General features: G+C 50.1%; 1 protein-coding gene across 1 annotated transcript in view; it reads left to right on the top strand.

The window, feature by feature from the left end:
* The window catches only part of CSPG4 (chondroitin sulfate proteoglycan 4), a gene marked incomplete at its 5' end in the record, with an annotated part of 31,720 nt that extends 23,010 nt beyond the window's left edge, over nucleotides 1–8,710 (top strand). The window contains 4 exons of the mRNA XM_077828901.1: nucleotides 207–341; nucleotides 1,587–1,753; nucleotides 5,926–6,109; nucleotides 6,756–8,710. Of these exons, the coding sequence (XP_077685027.1) occupies nucleotides 207–341; nucleotides 1,587–1,753; nucleotides 5,926–6,109; nucleotides 6,756–8,710 (2,441 nt within the window). The remainder of the gene's footprint in view (nucleotides 1–206; nucleotides 342–1,586; nucleotides 1,754–5,925; nucleotides 6,110–6,755) is intronic.
* Between the last annotated feature and the right edge of the window lie 9,945 nt (nucleotides 8,711–18,655).

The raw sequence follows: 18,655 nt of genomic DNA, 5'->3' as shown, positions 1-18,655 counted from the left end.
TCAGCCCTGCACAAGGCTTCCCAAGTCACTAGTGCACCCCAACATTGGCTAGTGAGGAATTTAGTCTCCATGTTCATTCCTTCACAAGCTTTGCTACGCTGCTCCACCAGTGTCTCTCACCCTCTGCCCTCCTCCTGTGGGGTTGTCACTGTCATGCCCCTGGATCCTGCTGACTGATCCCTGTCCCACTGACGTGCTTTCTGCAGGACCCCTTGATGGTGGCTTCTCCTTCAATCTATCTGATGGCGAGAACATCTCCCCCAGGCATTTCTTCACTGTGAGCGCCCAGAAGAAGTTGGTCATCACCTTGGAAAACAAACAGGATCTCACTGTGTGTCCAGGTGAGTCGCCCACAGAGGAAAGAGGGGTGACTCCAGCTGGGGCTGCTGAAAGGAGGGGAGCTGGGTCAGCAAGAGCCTTGAGAAGTCATCGAATTAGCAGCATCCAACAGCTCCAGTGGCTATTGGGCTAGGTTGGTTTATAGAAGGAGAGAAGAAAAATCAGTGGAAGACTGTGTTAAAAGAAACATGAGTGGGAGTAAGGTGTGTCAGGCTGAAAGGAGGGAGGGCTGATGGTAACAGCTTATGGGCGGTGATGGAGGAAGAATGAAAGACAATGCAGGAGAAGGTAGATGCTTTGAAAGCTACGTGTTGGGCCTTTGTCCTGACTGGCTTCTACTATGTCGGTACTGCCAGCAGCCCTCCCCCAGAGGATCCAGTGCACGGCTGTTCTTCCATGCAGACAATTAGGCATGCTGCAGTGGGAGGCGATGGGGTGCGTGATCTGGCACAAGAAAGAGCCCTTGGCCTGATTTGTGACTCCGCTCCCTTCCTGAGAGCACAGATGGCATTTCACCTCCTACTGTGGCATTTACCTAACACTCAAGTGACACTTTCCAGCCTAGCAGCACAGAGAGAGGGGGACATGGTAAGAGGAATTTCTGTTGCCCCCTGAGATGTAAGAACTCAGATTTTCAGAAAAATGCACAGGCAGCAGTATAACCCAAGCTGCCCATTTGCACGCAGTTCCCCAGATTGCACGGCCTGCACAAATCAGGATCATTCTTTGTGCAGATGGGGCATTTATGATCATTTGCTCATGTAAATAACCGATCCATGCTTGGAATCATGGCAGGTGTGGAGGCAAATCACGCAGACATTTTGTGTGCGCTTAAATGGGCAGTAAAGCTGGCCCTTAAAGGCTGTGGTTGGTTAGCTTAAAATATATTTGTGTGTATAAATATTTATGTCTAGCACTGAAATCCACTTGAAAACTCCCACTGATGTCACTGATGCAGGGACAAGTATCTGATGATATCCAACGGATGCGTATCAATGCCCTACCTGCCCTTTTTCTGTCCAGGGGATTAGTCCAAATTCTGGGATGGGACTTGAATTTATGGGTGTAAGGATATGAATGAAAGAGATGGTAAAGGAGCTAATGCACTCTGATCTGTGTGATTATGCCAGGTACCCATGCAGTTAGAGACATCTTAGCCTGTAAGATACATCCTTCTATAAAGGGGGGAGGGCGGGAGCACTGATTGGTGCTGTGAATAAATGCACTGTATACTATTTGTTTTAAAGGGACCCTTCAGCCAATCACAAGCCAGAATTTGAAAGCAGTAACCAACAGCAAAGCAGATTCCCGCCCCTTATTTTACAGCATAGAGGAGCACCCACAACTGGGCAGGCTGGTGAATTACCATCTGGGCAGTGCCAGTGGGCCACTAGAGAACTTCACCCAGGCTGAGGTAAGTACTCCTGCCTCCCCATTGTCATGTCCCTCGGGTTAAAGAAGAGACAAGATTTAGGTGCCTTGATTCATTATTGAGGCTACTGCACCAGAGGCTTTGCCACATGTGGGCCGGGGTGGGGTGTGGTCCACCCTATTAGCAGCCAGGCCGGCTCAAATCTGAGCATGGCTGAAATGCCAAGCGTAAGTAAAGTTCTTCATGAGCAATATCAATGATCTGCTCCGATGGCAGACCTTGCTCACTGCCTGTCCAGCATAAATTGCAGCCCACACAAATTTCCCTTCCTAGCTATGCCACTGTGCTGCACCTGCACAAACCCTATAGTTCTCGCAAACCCTCTAGCTCCCAGCCTGACTAACACAACTGGATTCTACAGCACAATGCAGTCTTCTTTAGTCACAGCTGAAATATATGCAAGGAGACCGGATGGCTCAAGGCAGCAGAGCCATTTACCTCCTTGTCACCAGGGCAAATCCAGCCAGAGCTGATCATGACCAAACACTGTTGCATGTGCCCTGTGCTGTTTGGTGGTCTCTGCGACGTGAGTCAGTGGTCTCTCAGACCAGTTCCCAGTGCATGGGAGAAGTATCAGCACAACCAATGTCTTTGCTGGCGGCCTCAGAGAAGAGGCCATTGAGACAACTGGCTTTTTCGGCCCTACAGAAGGTCTTAAAATCTGGCGTTAAGGAGGATTATCAGGCTCTGTTCTGGAAGCCTGCCCCTGTGTTTGGAAGTAGACAGAGGACATGTGCCTCCAGCCTTGTCAAACTGGCATGTTGCACCAGCTCTGAATTCACTGCTCATTCCTGGATGAAACATGAGGGCCCGATCCATGGCAGCGGTAGAGCAGCACAGCACCATCAAAGTCAACGGAACAGTATCAGCTGAGCAGCTAGCCTTCCTTGGCCAAAAGTGAGGCCTTCCTCCCAAATCCCAAACCAAAAAAAGACGTCATTGTCTCTCTCCACCGGGTGCCACACTCTACCCGTTTCAGCACAAATCTTGGTCCTGGCAGCTTCCACTGTAACCTGGGGCCTGAAACCCCCTCAGGTCTGCCATGGGAATCTTGGAACTCTGGAGCCCTGCCTTTAATAGCAAGCAACCAATTCAGAATTCAGCTCTTCCCACTCCTCCTGGCAGCAGCACTCCCTGGTTTGCTACTACATTATTTTGCAGAGCAGGCTGTAAGATCAGGCAAGCTTAGACTGAGTACACTCACCTGCTGCCTTTCCTTCCATGGAGGGACACATGGGACCCAGTACATTTCTCAGATTATATATTACATTGCAGTTTGCAGGTTGTTGATCTCTTTCGCCTCTTCTCTCATCTTTCTCCTCTGCCTTTCTTTTCCTTCTTTTCTCTCTCTTTTTCTACCACCACCATTCTAACTCAACACACACCCCTCTCTTACGGAAAAGTCTTACAAAAATGCTACAGTAAATGCACTAATAGGATTCTACACAAATGACTCTCACACCCTTTTGAACGTAAGAGAGAATTTTACTCCGGCTACACAAATTCAAAAGGCTGGCCTGGACATTCTATCGAATTGTGGCCTGATTGTTCTCTCTAGGAACTTTCCATGAAGGTTGCAGCATTCCTGGGTAGCTTCTAAACTTTGGTAGGCATGATTTGATTTCAGTTTGCCCACTGAGACAGCATGGTCTAGTGATTAAAGCAGGAAGTTGGGATCTGTTCTCAGCAATGCCACTAAGTTGTTCAGCAGTTCACTTCACCCCTCTGTGCCCTTTGGTAATATTGGGACAGTGATAGTCACCCACCTTGTAATGTGCTTTGAGATTCTTGGATGAAACGTGCTATACAAGCACAGAGTACTGCTACTATTCTGTTCTGTTCTCTGAGGGCTCAGCACCCAACCACATCTGTCAGAACAGAAGAAAGAGCAAATACGCAGGAGAATGCTGCTCCTCTCACCCAGCGCTGCTCTGATTCAGACTCCCCCCGAGATCCCCAGCACAGAACTCAAACCACATTTTGTTTTTCGTTTCTCATCCTCTTTTCAATCCCCACCCCATTAGATAGTCCCAGCAAGCAGCAGGGCTGTAAACACTATCCCATCAGATAGGCTCTGAACTCTTCTGCCATCACCAGCCAATGAAATATTCACCGGGTTACCACAGCAACGCATGCAGTTGCCATGGCTCCCTTGACATCACACTCCAGAAAGGCTGTGGCAGACGATGGCCCCAGTGTCCCCAGCAACATGTGAACAGGCGGATGTTCAAACTGGGTCACCTCTGTTGGGGTTTCAAATTAGGGGTCTCTCCCCCTCCAGAAATCTACTGCCTTCAACAGAGTGAGGGAGGTGCAGACGTGGAAACATCTAGATTAAAGAGAGGGCAGAGGGTTAATGACTTTTACAGTGCAAACCAGCAAGGGCCTGCCATCCAAATCAAGCACAAGTAACCAGGCACACACACAAGTACAACTGCACATCTAAATTGTGCACACATTGATCATGGCTGCACATGCAAATCAGGATTGTGTAATTGACCATTTGTACCCACAGTTAGCTGATTTAGGCAAAAAAATCCAGGTGACTGCACATACAAACTAGGCATATTTTTTTGCATGTGCAATTCTGCCTGCTGAGTTCTGGAGAATTGCATTTAAGGGAGGCTTCTCACACTAATTTAGCCCTGCTTTAAACAGCTACAGCTTTCAAGTCACTGTTTCTTTTGCTAGTAAAGCTATGAATGGGTTTCCCATATCTTCCCACATGAGCTATTCTCAGCCCACTTCAGAATGAAGATCTCTCCAGTTCTGTGCTTCCCATATCCCTCCATAGTAGTCATTCTCAGCCCACCAAGTAAGGGGCTGGGAGAAGAATCAGTCTTGTCTTTCAGCATCTCCTGACAACATCATTATTATACATACCACCTGAGATCCCAGTCCCATGACGTTAGGCACTGTACAGACATTGTGAGAGACGCTCCCAGCCCTAAAGCACTTACAATCTAAATAAACAAGACAGACAAACAGCGAGAGGGGAGGTGACATGCCCAAGATCACCCAGCATGTCTGTGGCAGAGTCAGGAATGGAACCTAGAGTCTCCCAATACCCAGTCTAGTAACTTACTCACTAGACCAATTCTCAGAACCACTACTAATCATTGTTTTAAGCTACTCCTATCTCAGTGTTGGCTCCACTCCTTTGCCCTTCTGCTCTGCTCCTGCCCACATCCCTCCATTCTCAGCCCAATGCAGACTGAGGGCCCCTTCAGCACTGCTTGTGCCCATTACAGAAACTGAAGTGTTGCACCTGTGGCCTGAACGGGTAGCCAAAATTCGGGGTCTTGCAGTGTTGTTTCCATTAGGACAAGAAATCAACAGTACAAGTCAGTTATATTCTAGATGTAAACTTGTGTATTTACTATGTGCACACAGATCTTTTTCTGTGAGCATAAAGAAACAAAGAGCAGGCAGTTTCCTGGCTCAGAAATCCCACGTCTGCTCTTCCAGCAAGCTCTGTGCCCAAGAAGCCCTGTTCCTCTGTGGGTCACACACACATCTCATTTTCCTGGCTTTCTGCCTCCAGCACACACTGCTTGCAACCAATAGCTTAACTCCTGAACTTGCACCAGGGAAAGCCCTCAGTGCCCACAGCTTAGCTCTGACCTGCCATCATCTGTAGCTGCTTTTATTAAATAAAAAAGCTTTTATTGCTCCCTCTGTTACACCCCAAAGAGGGTGCTTGGCACCCCATTGGCTTTAGGATCTGAACCCTCCCCCCCCCCCCAGTGGCAGCCACTAGCACCTTTCAGCATAACAGAGGGCTTGATTCTCCCATTCTTCTGTGTTGGACACCGAGAGGGGCACTGGGAGGCAGCATGACCCAGTGGTTAGAGCAGAGAGCTAGGCATCAGGAATTCTGGCTCCTACTCCCTACTCTCCCATCAACTCACCATACGACCCAAGCAGTCGCTGTGCCTCAGTTTCCCCACCTGTACAAAACTGATAATGATACCGCAATGATAGGAGATCTATAAACAAAACAGATGGGCAGATCTCTTGCTGAATTCAACGGCAGTTCTGCATGCTGGCTGGCTGCAGGATCCTGTCCAGGAAATGGTATTGGGTATTATTTCTTGTTTTATTTTGCTACGATTAAAAGGTTCTTTGCTCGTTTGCTTTTTGTTTCAAACCAGGTGGATAGTGGAATAATTTTTTACCAGCACGACATGCCTCAGCACCCATTCTGGCTTACGCAGGATGCTTTTCACTTCCGAGTCACCTCCCCGCCCACAGTAACCGATTCATACATCCTCAGAGTGCTGGTCTCGTTTGAGGCAAGCTGTCCCCAACCCTCAACGAAGCTGTGGAGAAACCAAGGTAAGAGAGCCATGGGGCTGTTGGGAACAAAGCTGTGCTGGCTCCCATGAACAGGCTGTGGCCAAGGGGAGGAGGGTGCAGACAATGTAATCCAGGAAGCAAGGGACACAAGAGCTTTACTGAACTTTGCTAGCTTCTCTCTCTCTCTGTCTCTCTCTCTCTCTCTCTCTGTATTACCGAGGAGTCTTAGGAACAGCCATTCAGAATCTCCACACTGAGATCTCAGTTCAGGAAGGCAACCCCATGCCGGACAGCACCTCAGCATAATGGGAGCTGAACAAGTGCTTGAATGCTTTCCTGAATCGTGGCCCCTCTGCAGCAAGGACTCTCATACTTCTCTTCTCTCCGCCCTTCCCTTCCTGTGGCTTCCCTCTTCCTTCTGTAGCTCTCAACCTTCCTCAATTCCTTTCCTTTCCTCCTGCAGAACCATTGTGATACACTGCATTTGTTCTCCTTCCCCTGCCTCCAGCTTTCCTTTATACCTCTCTTCCTTGAGCTCTCCTCCATAGCATGCTCTGTTTTAGCTCCACCGTCTCTCTGTCCTAGCCCTTACTCCCCTCTGCATCACTTCACCCTTTCTGGTTCCTCCTGACTGAGTGCTGTTGTCGTCAAGACAATCACAGGACTGTGTTCTCTCTTCTTCCAGGCCTCAGGATCCTGGAAGCTCAAAGAGCGCAAATTGACACCTCAGTGCTGGATGCTTCCAACCTGTTGACCAAAGTTCCAGAGTCCAAGCGGGCATCCTATGACGTAGTGTTCCTAGTTACGGAGCTGCCCATCCATGGGCACCTTTCTGTTGTGGACGTACCCATCAGCGAAGAGCATCCCTACTTCCTGCAGTCCGATCTGGTCATGGGTAACCTGGAATACGTTCACCATGGGTCTGGGACCCAGGAAGATAATTTCAGATTTAAGGCTTCGCTACAGCCTCGGGCTATGGAGTCTACTTGGCCTCCACAGGAAGGGGGGGGCTTGGTCGTTTCTGAAGCATTCAACATAACAGTGAGCGAGATCAAAGAGAAACCACCTCGCCTCGCAAAGCAAGGCCGTGCTCTGCAGGTTCTCCAAGGCTCCTTGGCGGTGCTCTCCCAGGATCACTTGGATGTAGTAGATCCTGACAGTTCCCCTGAAGAGGTTGAATACAGAATCCTCAAGGGGCCATCCAATGGCTTCCTGGCCAACACACACAACAAACAGGTGCCTATTGAGCAGTTTACCCAAGCAGATATCAATGCCGGGCACCTAATGTTCATCACCAATGGGAGTGGTTCTCCTGGGTCCTTAGAGTTCAGCATCTCCGATGGGCATAATCCACCCATCTTCACTTCTCTGGAGATTGAGGTTCTGCCTGAAGTGACCACAGTGATGAGCCAGATACCCCTGGAGATACCCCAGGGCCTAAACATTGCATCGCTGTCTCGAGAGCACCTCCTGGGAGCATCACACCCAGGGAAACAAGAGGTCCATTACACAATCACCAGGGATCCAAAATTTGGCCAGTTGAGGGTCAATCAAAGCCCAGCAAGAAGCTTTTCCCAGAAGCAAGTGGACAATGGTGAAGTGACTTTTACTTTCACAGATTTCACCTCCACCAGGGACGAATTCCAGTTCCTCTCAATGTCCAAAGGAGCAAACACATCAGGGGGAGTGAATGTGACAGTCAAGGCCTTGGTCAGGACACGGCAGGGGATTCAGTGGCCGAGGGGAACCACCGCCCTTTTGGACACCAGTGTCCTTGATGCCAGTGAGCTGGCCAACAAGACAAAGAGCATCCCAGCTTTTACAATCCTCAGAGCCCCGAAGGGCAGCCATTTTGTGAAAGTCTCAGGAGATAAAGAGAGTCAGCATGCACCCATTGACACCTTCACTCAGCACGACCTCGAGCAGGGGCTGGTCGGGCTGGAAGTGCTGGAAATGGAAGATGCTGGCCACCGCTTGTTGAATGACAGCTTTCTGTTCAAGCTGGCAGCTGATGGGGTGCCACCCGCCCTGGAATTTCTGGGGTATACCACAGAGCCATACAACTCCTCCACGCCATATGGAACCCCGTTGCTCAGAGCCCCCCACCTCCCGGAGATGAGTGACAGGCGAACGCCCCAAGAGGTGAGCCCCTCCTCACAAACACTGGCCACCCAGCCCCAGGGCTCCGACCAGCTGAGCCACAACACCAGCAAGCACGACACGCTTCCAACAGCCTGGCGGGGCCACGAAGCCACCACAAGCCCCTCTCCCTTGGAGGGGGGCACATTCCTCGGCTTCATCGAAGCCAACATGTTCAGCGTGATCATCCCAATCTGCCTGATCATCCTCCTCCTGGGATTAATCCTTCCCCTGCTCTTTTATCTCCACAAACGCAACAAGACTGGGAAGCACAACGTCCAGGGGACAACTTCCAAACCCAAGAACGGGGCAGTGGTCGACCAGGAAACCTTCCGCAAGACTGACCCGAACCAAGCCATTCCTTTAACGACTGTGAACGCTCTGGAGGCCAAAGGATCAGGGCCTACGGGCAAAGGGCCGGGAGGGCAGCAGGACCCCGAGCTACTTCAGTACTGCAGGACATCCAACCCCGCCTTAAAAAATAACCAGTACTGGGTCTGAACGCTGGGCCAAGAGGCTAAAAGGCAAGACTGTCTCCAAGCAGAGCTCATCGGCCTCCTGGATTGTTATGAAGTCATCCTGCCTCTTCCTCCTCCTCCTCCTCCCTGACAAATAGGAGGCAATCCCATTGACACAAGAGGACTCTTGGGGATGCTGGGCCTCCCAGATGGTTCCAGAGTCTCAATGGTATGACAGCAGGGAATCTCCCTGAAGAATAAATATCCTGACATCCCAGGTCTCCCAGTTGTTTGAGTGGGATGGGAGGGGGGAGGGAATGGATGGCTGAAAGCCAGATAACTCCTGTGGGTGAATTAACTGTGCAGAGTAATGGACAAGGAAAGGTTGTGGGAATACAGTGCGCCCCCAGTGAATCCTTTCCAGGCAGATATTTGACAACCTCAATAGCTCATCTGCTCTGGGAAGGAGTTACAGATACCAATAAATCGTAGGACAGGTAGGTCCTGGCTGGCCCATCTCGCTCAGCCCATGCACGGGAGTGTCTGCACTTAATCATTTCAGTGAGGCTGGGACGTGAGCTCTCTGCCAGGGTGTTTCTCTGGCACACAAGGCAAGATTAAGAGCAATTTGCACTCAGTCAGGGTGGACACAGAGCCCTCCAAATTCCCCAGGGCTAGGCGGGCTGAGGCACTGGCCCGTAGGGTCAGAAAATCTCCACTGCCGAAGCCAACGGAATTTAAACGGTCCCCACCCATTCGGAAAAGCAATCTCTTTTTCTTTGAATATTTGTCATGTGTTGCATCAGATGGATTGAACAGTCATTTACCATATTGCACAACAGGTGGAAGGAATGTCACAGATTACAAAACTGGAGCATGTTTGCAGTGATTAGGGTCTATCAGGATGCCACTATCTGGGACATCTGTTGGTGTGTGGAATATATTTTACGAAACAGATAACAAACGTATGGAGCCCAATCCTCAGCTGATGTAAGTCAGCAGAGCTCCACTGATTTTCACCAGCTGAGGATCTGATCCTGTGCTATATCGGACCTGATTCTGCTCTCCCTTATGTCAGTGTAAATCAGGAGTAACCCCACAGAAGTCAAAGGAGATACATATGAGAGAAGAATTAGATCTGTTATAAGGACACTCCAGCAGAAGTACCCACAACAAAGTGCCTTTTCCAAGTGGATCATATGATCATATTGTTCTAAACAAACATTCTGATACTCTCCAGGGGGGATGCCCTCCAGACCTATTCTCAGCCCTGCTAGTTCTAGAACAACATTTGGAAAGAATGGGTCAAATCCTGGGTCTTCCTCAGTTTCTACGCAGGTAGAATTCCCATTGACATCAGTGGAAATTAACCTGAGTAAAGACAGAGGAAAAACTAAGTTATGAGCTCAGGCTCTGACCCAATAATAGTCCTTTGTAATGCTACAGCTGAGAATCTCATCTCTCATTGAGATTGGTGTAAAACTGGTGTAACTCCACTAAAGCCAATGTACACCATTCTAACTCACAGTAGAACTTGGCCTTAATTTAAATGTACTTTTATTGTTCCTTCCAAAACAACTGTTTGGTCCTGGGACCCCTGTGATGTTCTGTTATATTATATCTAGTGTCAACGCAAAAATGAGACGTTTATTTTGCTGATGCTGAAGTTTACTGTGTATGTAGGGGTCCGAATTTTTAGAACTGTGGGTGCTAAATTGCACGTCGGACTCTTGATATCCTAAACTCCAGTGTGTGTGTGTGTGTGTGTGTGTGTAAACCCTGTTTTGTGTGCACAGCTACCCTTGTGCAGAGGCGAATCAGAGCATGCATACACTGGTATTTGCATGCTTAGAAATGCATGCGCAGTGTAGCATGCACCCTTCCGAAAATCTGGCCTCGGGGTTTCTATAATAACCAATACCTTGTCTCTGAGACTGCCCTTGTGCCATAGGACATGAAGGGCTGTAACAAACTGCAATGGAGTTGAGGGCTAGGTTTCATTCTAGCGGGAGGAAGAGGGAGGCAAAGACTCATTTCAAGTTCTCTTCCTCCTCATTTGCAGCAACGATGCATGCTCCCTGCATGACACTAAAAACTTAGCACTCAAGAAAGTAAGACTGACAGCACTGACTGGAGCAGGGTAGCGCAGGCTTCTCACACACAGCTCTGCCAGTACAAATATCTTTGTTGTTCCAGTTCTGGCCAGGTCTGCGTGCAGTTTTGCCAATGCATCTCATTTCTGTCCTGCAGCAACCCTGCCATTCCAGTCCGACTCCAGGTGCATCTCTGCCAATACACTCCCATCCCAATAGGAGACACTCCTAGACCTCCACACAGCTCTGCCTACACTTCCCCATCTAGATTTTTATCAGCACATTAGGCCATTATCAGGACTCCACACAGCTCTGCCAAAACACATCAGCCCTGACCTGCAAAGGCCTTCTGCTGTAGGGAAGCAGTATGGCCTAGCGAAGAGGGCACTGGACTGGGACTCGGGAGACCTGGCTTCTATTTCTGGCTTGGCCATTGTCTTGCTGGGTGACCTTGGGCAACTCACTTCCCCAATCTGTGCCTCAGTTTCCCCATCTGTAAAAATTACAATATTGGTGCTTACCTCTTTTGTAAAGTGCTTTGAAATCTACTGATGAAAAGAGCTAGGTATTACTATTCCAGCAATGTCACAGCTAGCGTCAGAAGGCTTCCTCGTCCTGCTCACGTTCACATAATAAAAGCGATGCAAATTCTCCCCCTACTCCCACATTAGCCCCAGATTGGAATTTTGTACCTCACCTGTCTAATAACAAAGGAATCACTGAGTCAGAGACGGAGCCTTTGGGTGGGACGAGACGTGAATAGTTCAAATAGCAGCAACGGTGTTTAAAGCTATCTTAAAGTGTTTGGTTTTATATTTTCCTTTCTATACATTTTGCTTCACAGCAGTGGATTGGATAATTTATAATAAAGTGATCAATTTTGTAATGAACATTGAAATAAACAAATTATTTTTAAAGCACATGGTCATCTGGAGACTTCCCTGTCGAAGGAAAAATCGAGCCACAGGACACATCAGATCTACTGTAACCTGAGCCCAACCATATACCGGGCCAGATTCTGCTGCCAATTACAGTGCGATGTAAATCCAGGACAAGGCCATTGTCTTCACTCGGGTTACTCTGGATTTACGCCAGTGAATCTGAGGGCAGAATTTAGCTCAGCGCATGTCCCTGCACGGCCAAATCTGCACTCCTAGCAGCACATGCACGCTGATGCCCTTGCTACAGTGTCTCTCACCAGGGTGAGTCTTCCAGTATTTTTCCAGCATGGCTGATCTTATCCCACCTTAGAGGTGTCATTTACATAGGGAGGCCAGGTGCTCAGCTACTGTCAAACATCCGGAGCTGGGCGGCTGCAGGGTTGTTGTGCAGTATGGCCGCTCTTCCTCGAGCGAGACTAGCTCCAGAGCAGACACAAGCATGGATAACTAACCCTGCAGGGAAGACAAGCCCCAGAACCCAACACAGGAGCTGGGGGGATCCCTTGGATCCCTTTCTTCTTACTGCTTGCCCTTTCTCTGATGGGTTGCCCAGTTACTGCTGTGTTGTGGCGGAGGGCTAAGCCGGTGTCCTACCTCCTGCATGACAGGACTCCTCCACACTAAGCACATGGCCAGGACAAGAGAAAAGCAGGGGCGAGGAGACAATCTGGGTGGCATACATCAGGGAGGAAGTCCAGTGGGCCCTGCTGAGAGGGAAGCGCCGTTCCCAAGCTGTGATCAGACGCAGCTCACAAACTGTGGCCCTCTCTCCGGGGGTTGGCTTCATTAACACAGAAGTTAACAATAACACAACCTGAAGAAACACGCATGGGAATTCTGTAGACACGTGCAATACTAATGCTTAGCACTTACACAGCGTGCTCACGCGGGCACATGCCTATGTACATCCCTACCCACACAGATCTCCGGTCATTCTAAACTCAGCGGGCCCCGTGATGTCGCAACAAAACACTGACTAGACGAGTCTCGCCCCCCAAAAGGACATCAGCATTGTGAGCACCCACGGAGCAGCGCTCTAGAAATGACAGCATGCAGCATGCGCTTCCTCCCAGCAGGCCCTAGCATTGCCAGTTGGGATTCCAGCAGTGTGGGCTTCCCCTCCACAGTGCTCTGGCATTGCCAGCTGGGACATCAGCTGAGATCCATGAATGTGAGCAAGGATCACAGATCCCCATCCTCTTGATGGAGCCAAGCAGCTGCCCATTAAAGATAACCCCATGTGGCAGGGAACTAATGGGGCTTCTGTATTTCTAAGGCTACTTACAAAGGGATGGAGTGAGAAAGGTTGAGGCACATGGTGTGGGGAAGGAACAGTTGGGACTGTGTTCTGTGAGAGGGGGCACTCTGGGAAACGGGGTCCTGCAGGTCAGCTGTGGAATGAATGGAGTGTTTATTCCCAAGGGCTGACACTCCACAGCTGTCTCTGCCTAGCCACTCCACGGGCAAAAGGACAACAGCACGGTCCAAGCATCAAGGCGACACAGAGCCCTGATGAGATCACGCAACGCTCGACATCCCCTTCCTCTGCTCACAGAGGAGTTCAATGTCCCAGATTACACACCCTCACCCTGCTCCATCAGTGGAGCTCAGTCTCAGCCAGCCCTGGCATTCACCCATGTGCGCTCACCACAGGGTCCACTCCCTTGCCTTGTGTCAAAGACTGGCCCCTCCTGGCGGACAGGGGAATTTAGTCTCCATGCTCCTTCATTCCAAGACACAGCTCCACCAGCAGATCCTATTCCTGATTTGGAAGAGACTACCTCCTGCTGGGGAGAGAGGGGAATGCAGTCTCCATAGGCATCCACTTCTGGCATCCTTGTCAGGCAGTCCCAGGGGTAGATCACAACCCGAACCTGAGCAAGACAAGCTGGTTGGGGAGGCAGCGTGGCTTTTGTTCCTTTGAAACAGAGGCAAAACCTGAGCAGGAAGCTGGGTGTCAGATAAAAGGTATTTGTTCTCCCTGTGGAATACGAATGCACTTGAAAGAAGCCGGACGATTCCAGAAAACAGGTGGCGAAGGGGGGGACGCAGTCTGCCAGTCCTTGCCCTCCTCCATGCATTAACCCTGCCTACACGTCCAGTCTAGGCATGGAGGCCAGATACGCTCCTGTCTTGGCACTGCCATACACCTGCCGCATTATTGTCAAGCGCCTGCACTAGCCTGGAGTTACAACATTAGCATCAGCCTCTCGAGATGAATGCTACCAGGCCCTTAGCTGCAAAACCTTTAATAACCAGCCTTGGCACCACTGACCCAAGGGCCTCAAAACCCTTCCCAACAGTCCCGTATGCCTTCTGTGAGCTTGGTAAGCGATATGGGTAGGGGTCACTGTCTCCCTGCGGGGTGCGCCATAGCACACGGCACCACACCCTATCTGAGGGCAGGGAGGGATGACCACTGTATGCCATTGGAATTGCCTTGGGGATTGCAGGGAGGTAGAAAGGAGGAAACGGCCCCTGGCAGAACAGGGCCCCAGCCCAACAGGCCTCTGTAGACACTAAAGAAAAAGAAGAAAGGGAACCAAGTTGGGATTTAGACAGAACACCAGGGTTAATGTCCTCCTCTTGCCTGGGATCTCTACAGGCACACTCATGGAGGAGCAGGCCACAGTGCTACTTCACACTGGAAAGACAGCACCTCCAGAGCCCCCTGCCAGCAGGTCGGAGCATTGGTTCAGAACTGGTTCAGAGAGAAGATTAGCATCTGTTCAGTCAGCCACACCTCCCCTGTGGCACATGGGCTTTCCTTGGAGCAGGGCCCTCCATCTGCTGACCCAGCCAAGCTGCGCCTAGCTCGGCAGAACTGATCGGATCACAGCTCAGCGGGGTATGGCTAGAGGACCCCTTGCTTCTCACAGAGCACTTCCCCTGGACCTGCTGACCATCTCCTGAATACCACTGGGGTAATTCCTTCAGCTCCTGCCACATCTCCACTGGCAAGACATCTGGATGCTCTGACATGCCCTACTCTACCTGCAGGCTTGTCCTGATGCCACCCTGTTTGGGATGAGTAGTAACACTAGCACGTGCGCTGTGATCATTCCGTGTTTTAATTCTGGGCCAAGCAGGTGGACTTTAAAAATTAGCAGGTGGCCTCATTCGGTGTGTGAGTGTGTCCTGCACTTTGCAGCAGTCAGTCCACAGCCAGCCAGCCACTGGAGACTGCACTGAGTGGGTCGCCACCGGTCTGTATTTGGCATAACTTACACCCACCCACGCGTCCTGCACAAATGTCCGAGAAGGTTATCCTGAAAGGACTCGGGTGCAGGATCTCCCATGCACACTTCTTATAGGACACTCTCCACTGGCCCAGTGACCGGGATCAGAGGGACAGGGCACCCAGGACATCCATTGCAGGAGGCTCCCCACGGATTTGGGGGTGGAATTTCCACCCCACAGCAGAGCAGGACAGTTGGAGGGGAGGTTACACATGGCTGGAAGTGCAATCGTGGGGTGGAGCTGCATCTAGAGGAGTGGAGCCTTGAAATGATGCCCCCAAGTCCCCAGTTCCGAATCCTCGACAGAAGGAGCCACTGCGCAGCAGAGGAGGAAGGAAGAGCTGCAAAAGGCTGACGTTATCACTGCTCCTTAGGCCAGCCTCTTTCAAATCCCAGGCTCTAAAGCTCAGGGCTGCCCTCCCAGTCCCCAGGGGCTTTAAGCCAGGCAGCTGGTTAGCGCAGACTTCTTTTTGCCAGGCCAAATTCCTTGGCTGCCAGCAGAGCCAGGGAGTGATGGGACTGCACCTTTAACTGGCAGGGAAACTCCAGCTTCAGTGCTCAGGCCCACTTCAAAGCTAACTGTGAATCTGTCCCCATAGAAACGGCAGGGCAGCATTCTCAGGCTAGAATGGGGCTGCGCTTCCCACCCGCCCTGGATCAAGCTGCAAGGGGAGGAGTTCACTGCTCAGCCCTGAACTCCTGCCAAGGAGGGGGGCTCTTAAAGGAGCAGCGAGCTGTAATCTTCCATGGCTGCCATGCAGAAAAGTAGATCTACTAGGCCTGCTGGATTCAGTCCCACACAGGGACACCTTTGTATTTCACATGCTGGAACTTAGCAGGGTTGTTCCATTGCTGCCTAATTAGGGTGACCAGACAGCAAGTGTGAAAAATCAGAACAGGGAGTGGGGGGGTAATTGGTGCCTATATAAGCCAAAACCCCAAATATCGGGACTGTCCCTATAAAACCGGGACATATGGTCACCCTATGCCTAATCCAGACCATAACCTTCAGAATAATTTGCATTCATACAGCAACCTTCATCCCCTCCATCTACCTACATACAGCACCAGGGAAATGCAGCCGCTGCACCCGGGATGGCAAAAAGGAGTCCGCAAAAAGTACACTGCACAAATCAGTGAGCTGGTGGGAGGAGAAAACCTGACTGAGAAACTTAGCAACTCCCTGCAGAGCTCTGATCTTTGAATGGGAGCCCAAAGGACTTGTCTAAGGCAAAGAAATAAATCAGCAATAAGAAAGGCATGACTGGGTCATTAATGTCCACCCAGAGCAGATGGGAGCTTCTGTGTTTCTGGTTTCCTCTGAAAGATTAACAACATTAATGGTGATGTTTAAGAAACCAGGGGCCCAATTCTCCATTGAACAGCGCATTGCATGGTCACTTAAGTCCAAGTGGTATCACCATTGTGATTTGGGAACATTTTAGACCTCCTTTGCACTCCCTTTGCACCAGCACACATTTCACATGCATATAAAAGAAAAAGATGGGGGGGTTGTTTGTTTTTGTTAAGGAAAAAGCGTATGGGGGGGGCAAGGGAAGCACCTTCGCAAACCTCTGAGCTCTGCAGATGTAGAAAGCTACTGAACGACAGCACGTTTGTCATCTGCCTCATGTCACCCAGACGCCATGCGCTGGTATCCGGATACCCGAGCTGTGGTCGCCTGTCTGAAATTTGAAGAGACAAGGAGAACCATCTGAGCTAGATTCTTTAAACTGTAAACTCTTTGGAGCAAGCAGGGGCTGCCTTTTTGTTCTGTTTTTGTACAGCACCTAGCGCAACGGGTTCTGGGCCAGGATTGGGGCTGCTAGGCACTACGACAATACAAATAATTAATAATAATACTGTGCCCAGCAGTCTAGACCTACTACAGCAGAGCTTGCTGTCTTCATGAATCTAGTAGGAACAATGCATGTGTGATCCCACAGCTTTTGGAGTGCTCTGGGCCTTTACCTAGCTCCTAGCCTCTGGGTTAGAGGTTTGCAAACTCCTACGCCATGAGGAAGCCACAGGTGAACTCGGAATAGAAATGTGAAATGTCTCGAGTTCCTCACATTAGATTTGACCTCCAGGCTAATCAGCAGGAATTAGTTGTGCTAAGTTATGGCACCTTCCACCTGAAGATGTGAAAGCCCATTACAAGCAATAACGATTTAAGACTCATAAAACCCCATGTGAGGTGTGTGCAGGGTCACTCGAGGTAGAGAAGAGACAGGACTTGGTTGTAATGGATATAAAGAGGATTATTTATTGAGGCTGCTGGACACAGACAAACCCTGTTGTTCTCTCTGTTCCCCAGACTGACTAATGCAGCCTTGTGTTGCCCAATTTCTCTCTAGAGCGTCTCCCTGAGTCCTGGCCAGGACTAAGCAGTTGTGGAGGGGACTGCTGTCTATGCGACAGTATCATTATCCTCATTTCACAGATGGGGAAACTGAGGCACGGCGAGTAAGAAACTGCCAAACGTCACAGGGTAAATCCATGGAGGAGATAAAAATAGAGCCAACGGGCCAAATTTACCCCTGTGTAACCCAGCTGTCTTCAGTGGATGAACTGGGCCTCAGATCTCCTGACTCCCAGCCCTGTGCTGTAGCCACAAAGTCATCTTTCCCCTCCTAAATTCCTTAGAATCGGTTTCCTCACAAGCCTGCCTACCAGCCCCAGTTACCATGGGTTTCGTTTAATCCCAGCAACTCAGATAACATAGCCCAAGGACTGAGAAGCATTTGGACACGGATTTCCTCAAGCCATCCATCTGCGGACTGTTTCCACTCCACTTCCTGAGTTGGGGGGAAGGGAGGATCAAAATCTGATCCAGTGAAGTCAGAGGCCACATTCCCAGAATTTCAGGCAAGAAGAAGAGAAACTTGCATGTTATTCTCTCAGAACTGAGCAACAAAGGCAGGGGAGCAGTGGGTGCAGCATGGACTGGCACTGGCATTTGCCTGTCTGGACTGACAAGGAGGCAGGGCTGCACTGAGTCTGATGTGGAGGAGAGCTCTGTACACAAACCATTTCCTGCTCCATGTCCCAGCTTCTTTCTCCATTGGGCAGCTCAGCTCCAAGGCAGAGTCTCAGTGAGATCCTGCTGGGGTAGGGATGCGTTTCCAGATCTTTTCCAGCTAATGCGGCCCTGACTGCATGATGAGTTGGTGCCACAATCCAGATTAGAGCTCAGTTGGGCTCCCGGTTGTTTGCTTTGGATAGTACAAAGTTCGCAGCCTCCTGGAGAGAAATGCCATGGTTCGAGGCAGCATCTCCAGGCACTTCCAGAGGGTTGATGAATATTCCAATCTGCATCTTCCTAAAATGTCGAGATGGAAGTTCAGGTCTGGACCCAGACCCAAACTCCAACAAAGGATCAGGTCCCGTTTTAGCTCAACCTGTTTTAAAAACAGGAGCCAGATTTGAGGTGGAGGGGATTCGGATTTTGGGTTCAGACTCATCTCTGTTGGAATACCAGTGAACGCTTCATTTATTACTTCACTGCCTGGGTTTTGAAGGTGGTTTCTAAGGTCTTGCACAATGTAGTTTGGTTTGGACAGGAACCTTGCAGCTGTCCCACCTTGGGAGCTCAGCAGAGTTAACAAACTAAGCAGGCTTGGGCTGGACAGGGCTTGAATGAGAACGCTCTAGAGAAAAGAGTGCTGCAGGAAGTGGCAGCGGTACCCTCCCTGCAGTCAGTACAGAAGCAAAG

The sequence above is a fragment of the Eretmochelys imbricata genome, chromosome 10 (genome assembly GCF_965152235.1).
Source record: "Eretmochelys imbricata isolate rEreImb1 chromosome 10, rEreImb1.hap1, whole genome shotgun sequence".
NCBI classification, from domain to species: domain Eukaryota; kingdom Metazoa; phylum Chordata; order Testudines; family Cheloniidae; genus Eretmochelys; species Eretmochelys imbricata.
The sequence above is the reverse complement of the archived record's forward strand: the minus strand, read 5'-3'. Positions and strand labels throughout refer to the sequence as shown.